Source organism: Grampus griseus (genome assembly GCF_964374135.1).
Source record: "Grampus griseus genome assembly, chromosome: 10".
Taxonomy (NCBI): domain Eukaryota; kingdom Metazoa; phylum Chordata; class Mammalia; order Artiodactyla; family Delphinidae; genus Grampus; species Grampus griseus.
The window spans coordinates 58,573,578-58,593,936 of NC_139004.1; the positions used below are offsets into that span (position 1 = coordinate 58,573,578).

At 52.4% G+C, this 20,359-nt stretch overlaps 1 protein-coding gene across 4 annotated transcripts in view; it reads right to left on the bottom strand.

Annotated features, from left to right (window-relative positions):
- Positions 1 to 33: 33 nt before the first annotated feature.
- GASK1A (golgi associated kinase 1A) overlaps positions 34 to 20,359 on the bottom strand; it is a 59,808-nt gene continuing 39,482 nt past the window's right edge. For 3 of the 4 annotated variants that reach the window (XM_082662939.1, XM_082662938.1, XM_082662940.1), the window contains exons 2-5: positions 18,299 to 19,594; positions 3,288 to 3,410; positions 1,160 to 1,263; positions 34 to 541 (exon numbers count right to left, since the gene is read on the bottom strand). In XM_082662939.1, coding sequence (XP_082519065.1) covers positions 331 to 541; positions 1,160 to 1,263; positions 3,288 to 3,410; positions 18,299 to 19,531 — 1,671 coding nt within the window. In that variant the 5' untranslated portion in view covers positions 19,532 to 19,594 and the 3' untranslated portion in view covers positions 34 to 330. Of the gene's footprint in view, positions 542 to 1,159; positions 1,264 to 3,287; positions 3,411 to 18,298; positions 20,062 to 20,359 lie in introns of those variants that run through there. The other variant, XM_082662937.1, reaches the window with a different exon arrangement.

Below are 20,359 nucleotides of genomic sequence, written 5' to 3' on the forward strand. Positions count from 1 at the left end.
CTTTACAGTACCTGGGGCAGTTCATAGAACATTCTTGTGTATTTATTGGTGCAAGGGAGTAAATAGCCAGGGCTGAGCAGGCAGAAAAGAACGTGATGAGACTGAAAACCCAACACCTACCACCTCCTCCACCATCCCAACGAGATGACACGTCCTGTGGAATCCATGGTGCCCTCCTGATTTCTGGCTTTTCCCTTTTGTCTTCAAGGCGGGTAAACCCAAGAAAATGTGGCCGTGAGGATGGGCACTTATCCACTCAGGTCATGTCGTGAGATGCCCCCGCTTCTTCCCCCTGCAGTGAGGTGAGAGTCCCGCCCAGACCGTGGGGGCTTACGGGCCCTCGTCCCTGAAGAGTGTCAGGTTGTGCGTCTGGATGTGGCTCAGCAGGACCTGTCCTCGCCGCTCCAGGGTCTGGAGGACCCGCCGTAGGCCCTGCTGCCCGCCTTGGCTTTCCCAGAACACCGGATCTGTCTGCAGTGACTTGAGCAGCATATTCTGTAGGCACCCTGATGCGAGAACCTTCACGACAGACTCAGGAAACCTGGAGGAAGGTCCCCCGGTCCCATAACAGAAAGGAAGAGCAAAAGCCATCTCAGAGAGTTGCCGTGAAAGGCCAGGCCAGTCGGCCAGAACCTGCACAGCTGGGGGCCCGCAAAGCCAGCCCGCAAAATCTCCGGGGCCACCTGCTGACTAGTTATCCAGGAACCCTTCCACCCGCTCTGCTGTGACAGCAGGCAGGGGATAGAGCTTTCGATGGGTCCCACCTCCCTGGGTGGGTGAATCCACTCTGCTGGCCCGGGTGAAGTGAGGAGGAGCCCTAGGAAGGCCCAGCCGCTGCAGGTGTGAGCAGGGAAGGTGTCTCCCAGGCTAGCTCCCTGCCAGGGAAGGGCCAGCCTGCCCACTCCCCAGCAGGGCAGCCCATGTTGTGCAGGGCCTGGAGGCCCTCTGGATACTGGGGAGGGGGCAGCCCATCATGGACTTGAAGGGCCTGCTGGCTGTATCCCCTCAGCTCTCCCAGGACTCCTCACCCCCTTCTGAGGCTCATCCAGCAGCTTTTGTCTGAGGGACTGTGGGCTTCTCTGGAGCCACAGTTCAAGGTCTACAGCAGGGCCATCAAGCCTCAGCCCCTGAACCTCCACCCAACCGCTCTGACCCTCACCCGTCGATGCCCTCCAGCAGCCGGAAATTCAGCTTGTGCTCCGGGTGCTGAAGGTTGCCGGCGTTATCGATGTAGACCAGATGAGAGAGATCACTGCTCCGGACCTCAGGCAAGAAATGGACAGAGACAGAGGAGAGTCAGGGAGCAGCCTAGCCGGTGCCCCTGGACTCTGTCGGGGCTCAGCAGCTTGGGGAGCCCTGAGGTGTCAGTCCCACCACCCAGCCTGCTACTCGCCCAGATGGTCCCCTCGCACTGAGCAGTGAGCTCACTCCATGCCGCTGCCGTGCTTAGGACATCCAGGCACCCTCTCAGTGAACTCTCCCAGCAACCTTGGGAGGTGGCCACTGATATTAGCCTCATTTTACAGAAACAGAGGCACAAAGAAGTAATTTGCATTAAGGTCACACAGCTAATCAGTAGCTGGCTGGTTCAAACCTGGACCCGTAGCCAAAAGCCACAGCACCTTCTGCAAAATTGCCAGGCAGAGGGACTGATTCCTGTTCTGGTGGCCGAAGGGCTGAGGAGCACGGGTGGAAATGGGAAGGGGCAGAGGTAGCCCACCCAGGGGCTGAGGCTGCGGGATGTATCGTACATGTACACCCTCATACACGTATGCCCGCCCACGTGCGCCCTGTGCCCCTGTCCCAGGTGTTCCCCTGAGCATCACCGAGGACACAAGACATCCTCCATCCTCAGATAGCACTGCCCATCCTCTGTCCCTACAGTTTTAGGGCCTCTGAAAACTCTTCAAAACTGAAATCAGGGCTTCCCTAGTGGCGCAGTGGTTGGGAGTCTGCCTGCCGATGCAGGGGACATGGGTTCGTGTCCCGGTCCGGGAAGATCCCACATGCCACGGAGCAGCTGGGCCCGTGAGCCATGGCCGCTGAGCCTGCGCGTCCGGAGCCTGTGCTCCGCAACGGGAGAGGCCACAGCAGTGAGAGGCCCGCGTACCGCAAAAACAAAAAACAAACACTGAAATCAGCAGCAGGGAATTCTTTAGCACCTTAAAACTCTGGTATGGTGGGAACAGGAGGCCATCTCTTCCGGCTCCCACCCCCATGCACACACTCCATTCCTACACATTTGCCAAGATTCCCTGGTAGTTTCCCATAATTCTCTTCAGCAACCTGGGCTTAAAGTATGAACTTTTGTCTTCAGGACCTCAGCTTCCCCTCTCTCTGCTTCTTCTACCTCTCACCCCCCTGCACACACCAGGGATCATCTATTTCTCGAAACCCGATGACTCCTCCCTCCAAAAACTGATATCGGGAAGGATGTGTGAGACAGCTGCCCACCAGGGGGAAAGGATGGATATAAAAGCCCTCCCTCTCCCAGGAATATCTGCCTTTTACTGGGGAAGGAGAGAGGTGGCTCTGGGGCAGGGGAGGGAGAGTTCCCACTACCCAGCAGCACCATGAGGCAGCCCTGGCCTGCGGGCTGGTGGGGCTGCCTGACGCTCGGCCCAGGGCAGCATCTGATGGCTACCGTCCAAAGCAGCTGGCCAAGGTGAGGCGGTGAGGACACCAGCCTCACTGGGGGAAGACAGAGCAGCCCCTCCCTAGGGTGGCACTTTGCTCCTCATGCAGGAGAAGCGGCTGTTCTGCCCCACCAGCCTCTCACCGATGGCCACGGCACACGGCTTCCCACCCTGGGCTGTAGTTTTCACAGGAGGCAGCACAGTGTTCCTCCAACAGCCCCAGCCTGTGAGCCATCAGGGGCCAGGAGAGCGCCCTGTCCCTGCCACCAACCAGACATGCAGCTTGGGAAACCCCCTTCCCCGCTCCAGGCCCCAATTTCCATATTTACTGGCACATTGAGGGCATCCTACTAGACACACGGTTATTACACTCTGCTTCCTGGAGCCTTAGGGCGTCCCCGGAGTCTTCAGGGCTCAGAGGAGTTAGTGACAACAGCTCCAGCCCACACCCCATACCTACCTAAACCACATCCTCAAAGTTCCACCTGTGTCAGTTCTATATATTAAGGCTTCCTGAAAACATTTAAAGGGTTCTGCTGCTGAAAAGAACAGGATTGGGACACCCCAAGGTCACATGATCTCTGACACTTGCCAACAGCATCTGCTGATGGAGACAGGAAGACCTGAGTCTGGGGCGACCCGGGGACATACCAAGATGTGGACCAGCCGCAGCTCCCCCGGGTTCCGGCATTTCTCTCGGAGCCTCTCTTCCACACAGGGGTCTGAGGGCTCGGGCTCGAAGCCGCAGCAATAGCGATCCAGGCGGTCATGGACCTGCGGGGACACCGTCCTCTGAGGGCCCAGCACTCGGGCCGCCGGAGCCCTGGGGCCACACGCTGGGGGCCATCCTCAGGGATCTTGGCGCTGGTCAGCTCTGCTGCTGGCCTCCGGCTGTGACAGGGCTTCTGCTTGCTCCTCAGCCAGCCTGCCCTGCACCAGGACTGCTTGCTCACACTGCGTGGATTTCCACCCAACATTCACTGCTTAATCTCTGCCACTGGCCCTGAGCTCCAGCCTGGGGTTGACTGTCTCGTCTGCCTGGGGAGACCCACACATGACCACTTTCTCTTTAATCAGCAAATGCTACATCAGGGGTTCCTCCCTTTACAGAGATAAAAATCTTTTAATGACCATCCAGGCAGCTCCTGCCTTAGGACAGTGCTTTCACCCTGCAGGAGGCCTGAATCAAAGTCAGGAAGGAGAGCATTCCTGTTCCTGGCTCCTCTTACACTGGATGCCTAAAATGGGAGCAATGACGCTCCCTCAGGGATGATCACGATGTGCTTTAATAAGAAATATGGTCTCTTCCCTGGTTCCTGGCACAGCGCTCCTAAAACCCCTGCAATTTGCTCAGTGATATGAGTGTCTTTTGTTATTCATAATAAACCCTCTGACCATATCAGAGTTTAATAAGGTGACTCAGCGGGGCCCTTAGATCACTTCAGGCTGATTGCCAGATAGACAAGGAGAGAGCAGAACTTTCAACCCTACCCTCCAACTTCTGGGAAGAGTAGGAGAGCTGGAAACTGGGTTATAAAAAGTCTTCAACAGTGAGATTTGGGGAGCTTCCAGGTTGGAGAACACACCCACATGCCAGGAGGGTGATGCACTCCGACTCCATGAGGACATACAGGCTTGTATACTTGGGACCCTTCCAGACCTCTCACCCCATGTACCTCTTCAACTGACTGCTCACTTACATCCTTTGTAATAAACCAGTACACAAAAGTAAAGCGTTTTCCTGAGTTCTATGAGCCACTCTAGCAAATTATTAAACATGAGGAGGGGGTCACGAGAACCCCCAACTTATAGCCAGTTGGTCAGAAGTCCGGGTGGCCCAGGATTTGTGACTGGTATCTGAATCAGCAGTCTTGTGGGAATGAGCCCTTCACTTGTGGGATCCGACATTGAGTCCAGCTGGATAGTGTCAGAATCAAATTGTACACCCAGCTGGAGTTGGAGAATTGGTGGGGTCAGAAGACATCACTCAGATGACCGGCACCACTGCTGCATCTCTATCTCACCCACTCCTCACTGCAGCCTTGCAATAGAAATATTATTGTCCCCATTTACACAGGGGGACACTGACCCCAGACTTGCCCAAGGTCCTACATGTGAAAGCAGTACAGCTGGGATTTGAACCGAGGTCTGCCTGGCTTGAGCCCAGTGCTCTCTGTTATCCTGCCCTGCTTCCCTGAAGGTCGGGAAGGGTGAGCCAGTTAGAGGTCAAGTGAGGTCCCCATCATTACACTAGTTAAGGCTGGAGAAGAGCTTTCGAAACTGTGAAGGAGGCTGTTCTGCCAACCCAAGCCGCAGATCTGATCCAGCTTTAGCCAGCACCACCATCGTGCCTCCCTCTGCCACATGCAGCCAACCCCCTCCACAAATGGCAGAGGGGACGGGGGCGGGGTTGGGGGGACAACACAACCTATAAGCCCCAGGATGCGGCGCTCATCAAAGCCGGGCCAGCCCCCTCGCAGTCCACTCGGGCCCAGCTCAGCGCTGGCCGGAAAAGGTCTCTCTCCATTTCCATCTCCCTTTGTAGGAAACTCTCACATGTTCTGAAGAAATACAAAATTGATTTCCTTCTACACAAGCCAGAAAATAACTATAGTTCTATTCACCAATCAACCTCACAAAACCGGAGTCCAGAAATGAGACAGTGTTAAACAGTCCCAGCTTCTGTCCCAAACCTGGAGGACAGGCCCAGCTTGGCCGGCGGCAAACGGCCAGAGCCCTGTCCAGGCAGCGAGCCCACGAATGAGCCCCCGGCGCAGAGTCACTGCTCTGGTCTCCCAGACTTTGGAGAACAACAATTACAAGTAACAGAAAAGCCTGGCTCAAAATGGCTTTAACTGTAGGGGAAATTAAGATCATCTACCGCAGGAAGTCTCGTGGTGGGGCAGCGGGGGGATTTAGCAGCTCCTACTGTCACGGTAAGGACTCGGGTTTCTTTCTGCTTCTCACTGTACCCGCACAATGTTAAGGTCATCCCTTTGTTGTCTCAGGAAGCCTGCAGGTGGCTGTTGTGGGTATGTTTTTCCTTGTTATGTCTAGAGAGAAGGAGATAGAGACACAGGAAGGGAGGGAGGGAGGGAGGGGCGGGGAGGTGAGGAGAGAAAAGGAAGCTGTCCCCCAACAGTCACGGAATAGAAGTCCTTCCTTTCAGCCTGACTGGACCATATTTGGACACAGGATCATCCCTGGTCCAGTGGCAGCCAGGGATGCACAGACCTCTGAGCCCAGGCATGGGGGGAAGGTGAATCACGCCAGGGCTCTGTGCAGAAGGAACGAGAGCAATCAGCTGGGAGCCCCAGTATCCTCGCTCAGGCTCGTAACACAAGTGTTGACCGGGACAGGGCTGAGGACGGAGCCCTGCGGCCTATGCCCCAGAGACCTCTATTTGCCCTAACTATTTTTGAATCCACCTGAGGCTAGTATCACGCCCCCATATTTCTCCATATGGTCCTAGAACTTAGCGGGTGAGGGTGGTCCTCCTCCATGCATTCACACACATGCCTTCCTCAGCAGGAGCCTTCGAGGCTGCCCACATAGAGGTTTAGAACAGAGGTCGGCAAGCTTTCTCTATAAAGGGCCAGACAGTAAATACTTTAGGCTTTGGAGGCCATACGGTCTCTGTCACGACTACCCACCTCTGCCTCTGTAGAGCATATTGTACGTATTCTACCTAATATGCAAACAAATGGTCATAGCTATGTTCCAAAAAACCTTTATTTACATACACTGACATTTTAATTTCATATAATTTTTATATGTCACAAAATATTCTTCTTTTGAGCTTTTCAACCACTTAAAAATGCTAAAACCATTCTTAGCTCATGGGCCATACAGAAACGCAGAGAGGGGAATTTGGACTACAATCTGGGCCATGCCTGTGACCCTGGTTTGGAGCCCAGTAGATCTGGGGGTGAGTCGTGGCTCCACTGTGTCCTAACTCCATGACCTAAGGAAGTTAGCTAACCCCACTATGCCTCAGTTTTCTCATCCACAAAGTGGAGCAGTGATGCTCCCTCAGGACCTCACTGAGGACCACACAAGGTGATGATGTAAACAAAGCAAGGGTGGCTGTCCTGGAGGGCCCTGGAAGGGACAGGCCCAAAGGCCTGGAGGAATCTCAGGGTTCCTCCCTCCAGAAGCCCCGGCCCCACCCCACCTATAGGCCTGAGAACCAGAGTCTGAAATAAAGCAACGCCATGACAATCTAGCCACTCTCTTCTACGTGCAGGCCTGGTTTCTGGAGTGCAGACAAATCTGTGAGATGGACACCACCTACCAAGTCCTCTTTGGCTGGGAGAATAAATGCCAGGACAGTTCTAGCAAGACTGAAATACGGTAACTGCTCTGGATTTCACGTGATGCCTGATGCACAGCCAGCCAAACCTCCTTTCTCCTGCCAAACGCTCCCTGACCCTGTGCAGATTTCAACTCGCTGCAGCGTTGCAAGTTGAAATGCTGGAAGCTACGAGGAATAACAGCCCACGTGATACAGGCGGCGCTGGCGTCCCCAAATCTACACCCATTTGAATGCTGAACAGGAAGGGGCTGGCCAGGTGCAGTTGCCAGTGTGATTAATCTGCCACGCTGTCTGGGAACTTTTTTCCACTTAAGAGAAATTCAGTTTAAACTGCAGTAGCCAAGCAGGACCAAGCTTAAGCTTCATTCCCAAATCGCTTCAGGATTTGATTTTTCTTCCCCCTTTTTGAAAAAATGAGGAGTTACCAAGAAAAAATGATAATCCTTTGCAGTTTTGGTTTTCTGATGAACCTAGCAGAGTTGGATGATCGTGAAGTTTTTGTTTAATTCTAGTTAAACAGTTGTGAAGCCCTTACTCTGTGCTGGGTACCGCTCTGAGTGCTTTACCCATCACCACTCATTTAACCCCTCCCAGCAGCCAGGAGGCAGATACGGTTATTATCCCCATTTCAAAGATGAGGGAACTGAGTCACAGAGGCTAGTAACGTGCCTAGGGTCCCACAGAGCGAAAGTGGTGGCACCTAGGGACTTCCCTGGCAGTCCAGTGGTTAAGACTCCACGCTTCCAACGCAGAGGGCGCGGGATTGATCCCTGGTCAGGGAACTAAGATCCCACACGCCACGCTAAGACCCCACATGCCTGCGTGGACAAAAAAAAGAAAGAAAGCGGTGGCGCCTAGACTCAGACCCAGGCAAGTCTGGCTCTGACCACTGAGTCAGACTGGGTGGCAGGTACACGTTTTTTGGCACCAGAGAGTACAAGCTCCCCAATGCAAAAGAGAAGATATGGTTCAGCCTGATCCCCAGCACTTGTTCTGCACAACGAGACTCAGCTGAGGTTTTCTGAGTGAAAGGCTGAATGAATGAAGCGCATAGCTGGCTGACAGCAGGAAGGATCGGGGGGTGCTTCACGTGAGGACTATCACTGAAAGCCTGCCTGTCAGGTGAGCCCCACATCCCTGCCCAGGATACCAACACCAGAAGGCTTCGGGGGGAGGCCTGGCTCTGGGGTCCCCAAACAGGACATCTGGTGGGACAAGACACTGCAGTCTGCCAAGAGGGACACCAGGCCCAGCTGTGGGGAGGGGAGGTCTGGGAGGAGCCCAGCACAGGGCACGAGGGGTGGCCCGAGTCCTCTAACCCATCCACCAGGCTCCTGGGCTAAGACGCGTTCCTCAGCCAGTGCCTGATCTGAGTCTGGTGGATTCCAGAAGAACTGCCTGCTGTCCCTGGTGGCCCTGCCCCCTATGCAGGACCTTCCCCTCACCTGGGGACAGTCACAGGCCCAGGTTCTTCTGGATGGGAAGGGTGGCTCTTGGCCGGGCCAGCTCACTGCCAGATTGCCCCAGAGTGGCAGCATCTCTGTCCAAGGAGGGCAGCAGGCTGGTCTGTTAAAGAATTCGTGAGGCTTTGGGGAGGTCGGGGTGGGGGAGGTGTGGGTTACTCTGTACTGACTCTTACTCTCCTCTGATGACTCCCTCTGCAGTTCTCCCCTGGTGTCCTGACAGAGGGCAACCTTCCCGGAGGCCCAGGGGAGGAACATCTGGATGCCTCATCTGCCCCAAGCCTGAGGCCAGAGGTCTCAGCACCGGCTCTGGATGTGGGTGAATAGACTGGCTGGTGGGCTTTGAGGAGATGGTCTGAGAAGAACTAGACCTTAGCTAAAAAGACATCTGTAGATCACCCTACATTTTAAACATCAACACAAAACCCAGCAGCCGTGAAAAGATGAATCCACCACAGCAAAATAGGTTCCAATCAAGAAGACTGGGATGAGTCACCATGGGAACACCTTTCACAAAACGTCCCCACATCAATGCACTAGAGGGGGGAGTATTGTGAGCGCCTCCCTGGATACTCAAAAGGCATTCGATATAATTTTTACATCCATTCCTGACAAGAAAAACTCTAATAAAGCAAGAATAGCGAATAGTTCTTCAGTCAAAAGCCAGCATGATGTTTAATGGCAAAACACTAGAAATTGTCCCAAAAAGAAACAAGTCAAGTCCATCATCCCATTACTATTTACCATTAATCTAGAGGCACCACAACTGTAGTGAGGTAAGAAGAAAGAAAGAAGAGGCAATGAGGAGACAAAGTGCATTCATTACAGAAGAAATGATCGTATACTTGGAAAACCCAGGGGATGAACCAAGCAACTGTTAGAAGCAGTACGAAGTAAGCAAGAGGCCAGTAACCAAACTATGACACAAAAACAATATCCTTCACACAGACCAAGAGCTACGGGCCAGAACATATTGAGATAGGCTGGGACCTGGGACCCTTTACCAGAGTGCTTGCAATACAAAGAAACTATAAGGGACTAAAAATAACTGCACACAGGCTCAGTGGGGCAAATTATGAACAATAAGATACAAAAAGGTCACAAACCGTCACTTCTGAGGTGCCGGGAGCAAAAGCAGGGCCCCGCGCGCATGATCCCTGCACACAGCACCACCAAGGGGGTGTGCAGACCACCTAAGCTACGCCTCCTGTCCAACCCACCCATCCGCCCCCAGCCTCACCCCATTTAAGGGACCAGCTCGCCCTCGCCTTGGGAAGTGAGCAAGGGTACCTGTTTCTTGTTTTCACTCCCGTGTGCTGCAGCACGGGCTCCAATAGAGCCTTGCCTGAATTTCTCATCTGACTTCTTATCAATTTCTATTAATTTAGGTCTCCTGGCGATTTTTGGATTGCGTTGTTTGTTTTTTTGATATTGAGCTGCATGAGCTGTTTGTATATTTTGGAGATTAATCCTTTGTCAGTTGTTTCATTTGCAAATATTTTCTCCCTTTCTGAAGGTTGTCTTTTCGTTGTATATGTATAGTTGGTTCACTTTATTATAAAGCAGAAACTAACACACCATTGTAAAGCAATTATACTCCAATAAAGATGTTAAAAAAAACTTCTATTGATTAAAGAGTCCAAGAACCCAGGTCAGTAACAATATAATGGAAGGAAAGAGGCCATTTTCAGTGGTCACAAGAAGATGAAATAACAGTATCATCCCAACGTGGAAGTGAAGATCTAGCTCAAGAAAACATCAAGATGCTTCTGAGGAACAGGAATAAATGGAAAGACATAGCCTGTCCTTGGCTAGAATGACCCTGTATTTTAGGATGTAAATGCTCTCTCTGTTAGTCCATGCAAATTTAATTTGATTCCAGTGAAGTCCCAAAAGGACTTGGGAAGGCAAAGGAAGTAACAAGCTGACTCTAAATTTCACAGAAGAATAGTATGCAAGAATATCAGAAAAATCTTAAAAAAGAGCAATGAGAAAGACCGAGCACTCCCAGTTATTAACTTAAAATATAAAGCATGATAATTAAAACAGTGTGATTCTGACACATAAATAGACCCTTTACTGGAACAGAAGAGTCCAGAAATAGACTTTTTAGTACATATGGAAATTGGCTATATGATAAAGACAGCATTTCAAACTGGGGGAAAGAACGATTTTTCAACAAATGGTGCTGGGACATTTGGGTTGCCATCTGAAAAAAAAATCATTGTTTTGCACCTGATCTCTTATTCCAAAATAACTTCCAGATGGATCAAAAATATATGTAAACACATGGGAGAATTTTTTAAATAACCCTGAAATGAGGATGGCCCTTTAAAACATAGTACACTAAACTAGAAATCATAAAAGAAAAACCTGATAATGTTAACAACATTAAAAAATTTTTTGAATTTCTGCACAGCAGAAAGACTAGAAACAAAGTTTAATTGACAATGGAACCTGAGAGAAATATTACAATGCAATGAAAACAAAAGACTAATTTCCTTAATCTATATAAAGCTCTTAAAGTCATTAAGAAAAAGATCAACAATCCAACAGAAAATGGGGCAAAGGATATGAACGATTAAAAAAAATCTAAAAAGAGGCAGGACGAGGGTGAGGCAGAAGAAAATGCTTCTCGCTGCCAGGGACATGCACAGCAGACAGGCACTCCTAAAATGTTTGCACCTGGGGCCCCTCCCTTGCCTCACGAACTCACTTTCTATTGCTGCATAACAAATGACCATGAGCTTAGTCACTTAAAAATGACTCATTAACTCGGTTTCCGTGGGTCGGAATTCTGTCCCGTTTCTGCCGGTTTCTCTGCCCAGGGTCTCAGGCTGAACTCAAGGCGGGGCTGCATCTCTTTTGTAACTCAGGCTCCTCTCCTGGGCTCAGTCAGGTTGTTGGCAGAAACCATTCCTCGTGGTTTTAAGACTATGTTCCCCGAGATCTCAGGGTCCTTCCAGAGGCCGCCCCTCCCCATAGGCAGTTCATAGCGCGGCTGTTTACTTTCTTCCTCGAGGCCCTCAGGAAAATCTCTCTGATGCTTCATCTTTGAAAGACTCTCCTGATTGGCTCAGGCCCACCCAGGAGAATCTCCCTTTTGATTAACTGAAAGTTAACTGATTGGTAACCTCAACAATATCGCAATAACTTTGTATGGTGACAGATGGAAACTAGACTTATCGTGGTGATCATTTTGTAATGTACAGAAATATGAAATCACTATGTTGTACACCTGGAACTAACATAGTGTTGTAGGTCAATTATACTTCAATTAAAAAAGAAACACCCAAAGTTAACTGATTGATAACCTAATCACTGAAATGATAGTCCATCTATTCGCAGGTCTCATTCCTACTCAAGGACAGGAGTTAACGCTAAGGGGGGTGGTTATCTTGGAGACCATCTTAGAATTCTGCCCATCACACCTCACCCTAATCGAGGTCCTGCTTTTAAATATATGTAAAGATGCTTGATGTCACCCTTTAAACACCCTTGTCCGGGCGGGCTGTTTCGCCCCTCCACCGTTGGCTGCACCACCTGTGCAGGAGGGAGGAGTGCAGCACCCATCTCTTGGGTCTGTTGTAGGACTTGAAGGAGCTCATGTGTGGGCACTCCATAAACAGTAGCTACTATTATATTTCACGTCACCGGCTGGAAGCCTGAGAGGTCGGCAGTGGTCACAGATCTGGGATCCTCTCTAACTGCCACAACACCTGATGTTCCAGGGAGCGCAAGCCAGAGGAGATGCCATGAACCATAGACTTGAACACAAAATAAGGAACACACACAGGATCACAAATGACTGAACCCAGCTCCCCGGGAAGGAAATGGGCCAACCTTAACCCAGAAGAGACCTAGAAGAAATGACTTTTCCAGAGTCAGTTAAGTCAGCAAAGAGGGCAAGGGTATGCCCTCTACGACCAAGCCGCACTAGATTCGATCCCAGCTCCAACACTTAAGGCCTCATGACTGTGGGCAAGTTCCTTAGCCCTTCTAAGCCTGTTTCCTCACCTGTGGAAAGGAGCTAAAAATACTGTGCCCCCCTAGGGCTGTTATGCATCAACACATGCTAAGTGCTGGCATGGGACCTGATGTGGAGGCCGTCAGGCAGCATTTTATGCTGTCATCTGTTCTGGATGCATAAGTTAATTACGTGCCAGAGGCAAGGGCTGGACAAATGACTGTCACATTGTTTTCTGCCTCTAAGATTCTCTACCAGACCCGAAAAGAAATGGAGAAGGCCTTGGGATTCTTCTCAGTCTAGAGGAAGGAGTGACATTTGAGGAAACAGAACACAGCAGCACCTAGATAGGAAGTCATACAGAGACCCTGGATCCATTCATTGACTTGTTCATCCATTCATCCACTCGTTCACTCATTCAACAAGTACTTATCTAGGACCAAACCAAGAGCTTGGCCCTGTGCTAGGTGCTGGGGATGTGGTAGTGAACAAAACACAGAGACAGAAATGAACAAATAAATAAAATAAAACTTACATACTGTGCTGGGAGTCAGAAAGGAAATAGATAGGATAGCACAAAGGAGAAAGAGGATAACAACGGGGAAGTAGAGTCAGGAGAGCTGAGGCCCCAGGGAGGAGAAGTCGGAGGCATGTCAGGCTCTTGCACCTGAAGAAACTGACCGAGGCCACGTGCCAAGAGGCGGGGCTAGAGACAGCAGACAGGGATGGATCACGTGGGTCCTTGCAGAACCTGATACCGAGGGCATTGAGATGCTTTGCCTTATGGTAAGGAGGAAGTAACACAATCTGATTTACAATCGTAAAAGAGGTATGTTCTCTACCTGACCGGTTGTCTGTGAACTTCAGAGGTCTCCCTCCAACTTCCAGCTGCTGTAAGCTTTGCCCAGGGGCTTTCTCCAAATGCCAGGGAATTAACACCTCCAGGAACAGCCCTCAACCAAAGACCAAGGGAAGATTTCGCTATAAATACCTCGCATCCCTCACCTCTTCGTGGGCTAACTCTGAACGTGTATTTTATACCATTTCTCAGAATTTTCCTGTGGAACTAAGCCCCAGTCGCCCACAGTGGTGACCTGCTTGTTGACGCCCTTTGTTGGCTGCCTTCCCTCCATCTCACTTTCCTCTTCACTACAGGTGTTTCCTGGGGTCCCCTTGCAGATGAACCACCACAGTGGAATCCTGGTCTCGGGGTCTGCCTGGGGGAAACGAAACCAAGACATCACTCTGGCTTCTGTAAGGAGACTGGATTGGAGGGGGACATAAGCGGAGGTGGGGAGACAAGTCCAGGTAAGAAAAGATGGCGGCCTGGACCAGGTTGGTGGGAGCCGAGGCTTTCTGGGGTCTGGACTTTCCAGAACATGAAGGCCCTTCATAAGCAGAAGCTGCAGAATGACTTCCGTGAGCGAACATTGCTCTCTCACAGGCTGTCCGAGTTCTCCATAGCTTCTCACCCAGCCGAGCCAAGCACATGCCCCCTAAGAGGACGCAGGGCGTGAGAAAAGAAGCCTGTCTAAAAGGGGAAAATGCAATGTGCCCAAGCCCCCAGCACTTCCTTCTCTCCCTCTGGCCTCTGGGTAGAAGGCCCTCTTGGGTCCAGGCACAACAGCCCTTGGGCTGGATTTGGCTTACGGTGGATGTGATGGTCATAGCTCCTCCCAAACACAGTTGGCTGTGCCACCTTCACTGTCCCAAGAGGAGGAGGACTTTGTGTCTCTCACCAGAGTGAATGCAACTCTGGCAGCAAGTAGCCCTGGCAGGAAGGCGAGTAGAGCTCTTTGAGCCCCTTCCCCCCAGCAACACACATACACACTCTCCCACCCACTGTGTCCAGCGAGTACAACCAGCTTCTCACTGACCCTCTCTCTTGGTCTTACTTCTCCTGATGACACAGCCCAGGGTGGGGTGGGAGGGCACCCACTCACTATCAGTCCTTTATCTTTCTTAGAGAAACCAGTTTATTAATCAAGAACACCATCCTGGTCACGCCAGCCTGCTGAAACTTGGTTTTGACTGATCATTCACTGGCAGCAGCAGATGCTATTGGGACCCACCTCCGCTCTTTGGCACTCACTACTCCTGTGCATACTGATGGCTTTCTACCCCAAGTGCCTGCAGCTCTCTGCCTTTGCCCCTTTCTGGCTGCAGGAGCATGGACCAGTCTAGAGGTTCCCGGAAGTCAATGCCCTCAGGAGCAGTCTCAACCAGCGATGGCTGGGAGTTAGTGGCCCAGCTTCTTTGGCCCTTGGGCGGGACGACTTGAGGCGTTTTCTACATATTCCCCCAAAGGTCTCCGGGATTGAGCCCCAGTTGCCCACAGCAGTGTACAGACACCACATGGAGAGTATGTGGGTTGATGTGAATGGTGTGCACATATGTGGCTATAGCATGTATGTGGCTATGTTCATGTGTGAGTTTATGTACAGTGTGTGTTTTGGGGGCGTGTTGACTGATCTGACTATTGTCTAACAAGTGTTTGCTCCCCCTTCTACTCTGAACAGAGTGTACTTCCCTTCCCTGACATTGGGCTTGGCCACTGACTTAACTCTAGCCAAGGGAATATTAGCAGAAGTGACATCAGCAGAGGACTTAAATGTGCTTCTGCAGTTTGGCTGAGCCCTTGGGCTTCTTCCCCATTAGAAGGATTGCCCCAGGTGGTGCTTCCTCTTCAGCCTGGGCTCCAGAATGAGAAACGACGAGCAGACCTGAACCCACAGCTTTGGGCCAAGCTCAGCTGAGCCCAGCTGACCCACAGACCCTGGAGCAAGAAATCAAGAGCTGGTGTCTCAAGCCATTGAGTTTCGGAGAGGTTTGTTACATGGCATTACTTCAGCAATCACTAATACAGAGTGTTATGGGGGATTTGCAAAGCACGGGGTATGGTTTGTGCGATACGAGGAATGTGTTTGTGTATTTTGTGTCTGGGCAAATGTTATGTTGTGATACATAAACACAGAATAACAAGGGTTTATATTGGATGAGACAAAACAGACGAGCAAGCATACTGCAGAGTGCGCTGCATGTGGAGTTTGTACCTGGCTTCTGGTCAGAAGGGACCTCAGGTTCCTGGGCTGGGAAACCCACAGCCCCGCCTCTCTCCAACTTGCCTGTGGTTTCTAGGAAGGCGGCATCCTCCAGACAGGGGTGTTTGACTTGCCTGGTGTTCAGCAAACCCAGGAAGAGGTGGCACGAGGCCAGCCGAGTTGCGTCTGACCACACACACCCAACCTGCGTGTGCTTTGGCTGTTGAACCTTCCACCCCCATGGCAGGGCTTGGCAGCTGGGGAAAGGCTCCACACCACAGCCTCCACAGATGGACAGAGGGGCTCTGTGTGGGCCGAAAGCTGCTGCCTGCACATCAGCTGGACTGGGGCTTTGCAAGGAGGGGCCTCCGAGCTCAAAGCCCCAGGGCATCCCTGTAAGCACCCCCTCTTCCTGCCCTCATTCATGGCTAGGTGAAGAGGACTCTGTGAGTAAGTGGGTAAGCTCTGGAGTCAGACCGTCCAGGCTGTATCTCAGCTCCACTAGCCATGGCCTTGGGCAAGTAACTTAACCTCTCTCGGCCTCAACTGTTCAACTTTAAAACAGGGAGAAACGTAGTATCTCTCTAGTAAGGGTGCCATGAGGATTGGATGAGTTAATTCCTGTAAAGTATTGGAGACAGTGCCTGTTTATTATTGAGCTTGGGCCACCCGCCAGGCGCTGTATGAAGTACATTACGTGAATGACCTTGCATGCACAAAGCACACAAGGTCAGTGTTATCTGATGGAAGCTGGGCTCCCCCCAGAGACAGACCTTGAGACAAGAATTCAAAGCAAAACCAGTTTATCTGTGAGCTAATTCAAAAACACAAGCAAGGAGAAGGGAAGGGAGACAGGGAGGGCCAGCAATGACCACTGTGGGTAACTAGGGCTCGGTCCTGGTAGGGAACTGAGAGACACATGGAATCGCACCACAGAGCTACCCCAGGGGCTTTTACACACCAGCTCCCATCAGTCACAGGAGGGCAGCTCCTGGAGGGAGCATGACCAGCTCTCCCACTTTAACCAGGACTGTAAGTCTGGTCCGGGAAACCCCTGCATCCCAGGCTAGATGGCAGGCCACACTGTCTGGAGGGCATTAATTCCCAGCCCTCAGCTGGTCACACCCTGCGCAGAGCAGGCTCAGGGCGCAGAGCCCGAAGATGCAGATGCTGGCAATTCAGAGCTACCATGTGCCCAAGGGCATAAGGTTGGGACACCCGGTCCCCTTTAGAGGTGAGAGAAGTGAAGCTCAGAGAGGCAAACTAATCTGCTCAGCGTCACACAGTGGCAAGGGGCCTGTGGGCAGGGGGTTCAAACCCAGGTCTGTCTGATGCCAAAGCCCATGCCAACCACCAGGGCCCACACTCCTCCCTCCACAAGGGCAGCCACGAGACAAGGGTTAGAGAAGCTGCGAGTATCGTGGGAGCCCAGCTAGTCCAGTGACTGGAGACAAACATCCACAGGCAGACAGGTAACATCCAAGCGTTCGGGGGTGGGTGTTAGACAATTAAGAGGTATGGTCTTCGGCCAAAAGGAGAGTATGGCAGCCTTTAAAGGGGGCAGCAGCTACTCAGCTCAGGAGGATTCCTGCCACGTGGGAATGAAGGCCCCATGTTACTAAACCATCCAATGTTTCAAAGGAAGTGGAATTTTCATGAGAAATCTCCAGAGTATTAAATGTGGTCTGAGAATTTTCTAAAACACATTTTGAACCAACCTTATATGGACCAAAGAGGGCGCATCAGTCCCTGGCTACCCGGTTACGGCACTGAACTCGTTCTGTGGTGCGTCCACTCACCCCAGTAGGTAAATTTAGGGCTAGTATTGATCTCTTTCCTCAACAGGGGTCCCTACAGAAATGGGGGCTGCCTTGGTGTGCATTTAGCACACATATCCACCTGCTTTGCGCTCTAATCGTTTTTTGTCTTTCTTTCTGGCCACATTTTCCCACTCGTGTCTCCACGGCTGACATCCAGCTCACAGGTCCCAGAACAGCCACACTGGCTGTTCACAGGTCACTTAGTAAATAGCTGATGGCTGCAGTCCCCCTGTTAACCTCTGGGCCCTGATCGCCAACCCCTTCTCCAGGACCCCCGAAAACTCCAGGGTTAACTCCTGGCCCAGCAGAGGCCTCAGCTGGCCCTGTGGCTTCCTTCTCATTCTTCAGGGCCCAAGCTGGACCATTATCATCCCTTTATCTCTCCCCTCTCCCATTCTGTCTCTCCTCCACCTCGACTTTCTTTTCCGAATTATGCAACCATCTTGAATCCTACTTGATTCAAGGATAAAACATTACCAACAGTAGCGTGCTGATAAATGTTTAACGACCAGCTCTCAGGGAATAGGGAGGAGTCCTGATTTGTAGCATTTGCTGATTCCCTTGATGTAAATACTCCTACGCTGGCCAATTTCAAGCTACCAACATGGATGAATGTGGAGCTAGCAAGAGATATGCAGTAACTCATCATTATGTAGTATTTACTAGGTAGATGCAAAAAACCTCAAGAGCTCAGATAATAGTACAATGTAAAATAATTATGAAGCGATGAGTTCAGAGTATTATTACCTTTGTTTCTAATATAACTTATTATATTGTGAGTTTATATAATTTAAATTTTAATAACGCCTGTGTTTCACAGCCAGGTCATAAAATTCCTGAAATTCTTGTGAGCCTATATGAGCTCGTTCCAGCACACCAATGGATGAATGAACTCAGAGGCAGAAAAATAACAAAAACGGGTGCTTGGTGATCAAAAGACAAGGACTAGGGGGAAAGTCACCGTCCATCCTCAGGTGGACAGTTCCGGCGTCTCAATTCACCTCAAATCCCCTACCTCCACTGCTCCCCACCCCCTCCCCGCCTGGACCCACTTACCTGCAGCAGGAAGTCGAAGAGTGCCAGGCGTGCCCACTCAGTGCGGTGGATGCCCAGGCATGCGGCCTGGCCCGGCTGGCTGCAGTCACGTGCCAGCAGGGCCTGGTACTGCAGCCAGCCCAAGGCCAGCGAGTTCTGGTCGTCATCTGGATCACCCAGGTGCTGCACGTCGGGTGCCCACCAGATGACGGGCCTTGCGCCACCGTCCGTGTAGCGGTAGGGCAGCAGGGGGCTGTGGAAGCGCCTGGCCACGGCAGGTAGGCTCCGGCGCAGCCCCAGCACGCGGTCCACGTGGAAGGACAGGACCTCAGACAGGTCCCCAGGCCTCTTGATCAGGCCACAGAGCCCCTGGGAGCAGAGGTGGCTGAGCCCCGGAGACAGGTCCTGAAGGGCACCCTTGGCGGAGAAGCCAACCTGCAGCACCTGCCCGTGGCCAGGGACCCTGGCTTTGCCCACCACCTGCCCCTGCGCCAGCAGCTGGAGGGTCTGTACATCCTGCTCTGTGAGCCACGGGGGCACCTGTTCGCTGGTCCTCAAGCCACTCGACAGCCTGGGGGTCTCAGCGTCACACCACACAGATCCTTGCAGCTCCCCAACAGAGCCAGGCCACTGACGAGTCCCCGTGGCCGGGGAGGGACCCCCTGCTTGTCGTCCACCAGTCAAGGCTCTGTTCCTCAGTCCTGGCAGATCTCCGCCTTCTGCTGGATGAGGCCGGAGGGTCGGTCCAGCAGTAGCTCTCCAAGTCTGTAATGCTGCCATGTTGTGCCCTGCGAGGGGGCCATCTGGGGTGCCCGTCTCACTCTGTGCCTCCCAGAGGGGACCACTGTGCCAGGGGAGGTCCAGGTCTTTGGTTCCTGGACCCCTGACCTCATCTGCCCTCAGGAGCACCAGATGCCGGGTACTGAGTCTCAGATCTCCTGGAGGTGCCAAAGTAATGCCCCTCTTGACCCTCCCTGGACGCCTGCTGTCCATGCCTGGGGACTGCCTGCTGCTGTCCACGCTCCCTCCGTGGCCTTGCTCCTCAGCACACACCAGGATGGAGCTCCCAGGCAAGGCCCAGCCTCTCCGGAACCTCAGGTTTCTTGCCCGCCGCCTCCAGCCGGAGCTCAGAGCCTGCCTGCTCTGGGGGACAGGGGCGCCAGTTACCTGCTGGGGCTCCACGGGACCAGGGTCTGGGCTGGCGGCTGGGTGCTGTGGAGGGAAGCGGGTGACAGCCACCACAGACAGAGCCATTAAGAGGCAGAATGCCGTCACCAACCGCCTCTTGCCACGCAGCTTTCTCCAGAGCCAAGATGCCTGGGGGATGGGGTAGAAAAAAAAGCTTGAGACCTGCGAAAACATCAGCCCTAACCCACAAGACAACAGGACGGTGGATGAAGGAACATCGTGGGTGAACGAAGAGGGGAAAGAGCAGAGCCAGGTGGAGTAACGCCTAGCTGTCCTCGAGAGGCCCGGGAGCCAGCTGCGCTCCTGCCTCAAAGCTCAGCCTGCTCTGTCCCCAGGACAGCCCTGGCCGATGCCTGCAGGCAGACTAGGCTTCTCCTCTCTGAGTAAACTGCCATGATGACTCTAGTCAGCAAACGCACTGAGAGCCTTTCCCCATCTTCCCCCACCACCAAGTGCGGGCCCCTGTCGTTTCGTCTCCACGTGATCCCACTCTGCAGACCTGCAGTCGTCTCCCACAAACACGCTCTTCCCTTTTCTGCGGCACACGGCCGCCCAGCTACAGATGACCTTGCCCGGCCTCCCTAGCAGCCAAGTGTGACCCTGGGACTAAGTCCTTGCCTATGGCCCAAAGCAGCCAAAAGGAGGCTGGCTGCCCCGGCTTTCCCCTCTCTGGGCACACAGGTGTGGCAGTGGCAGCTCCACACGTCTTGGCAAGGACACACCCTGGGGCAGTGAGTTTTCAGCACGTGATCTCTGCACCAGCAGCATAAGCATCACCCGGAAACTTGTGGGAAATGCAAATTCGCAGGTCCTACCCCGGAACCACTAGATCAGAAACAGGGGCGCAGCAACCTGTGTTTTAACAAGTTCTCCGGGTGATTCTGCTGCTTGGGC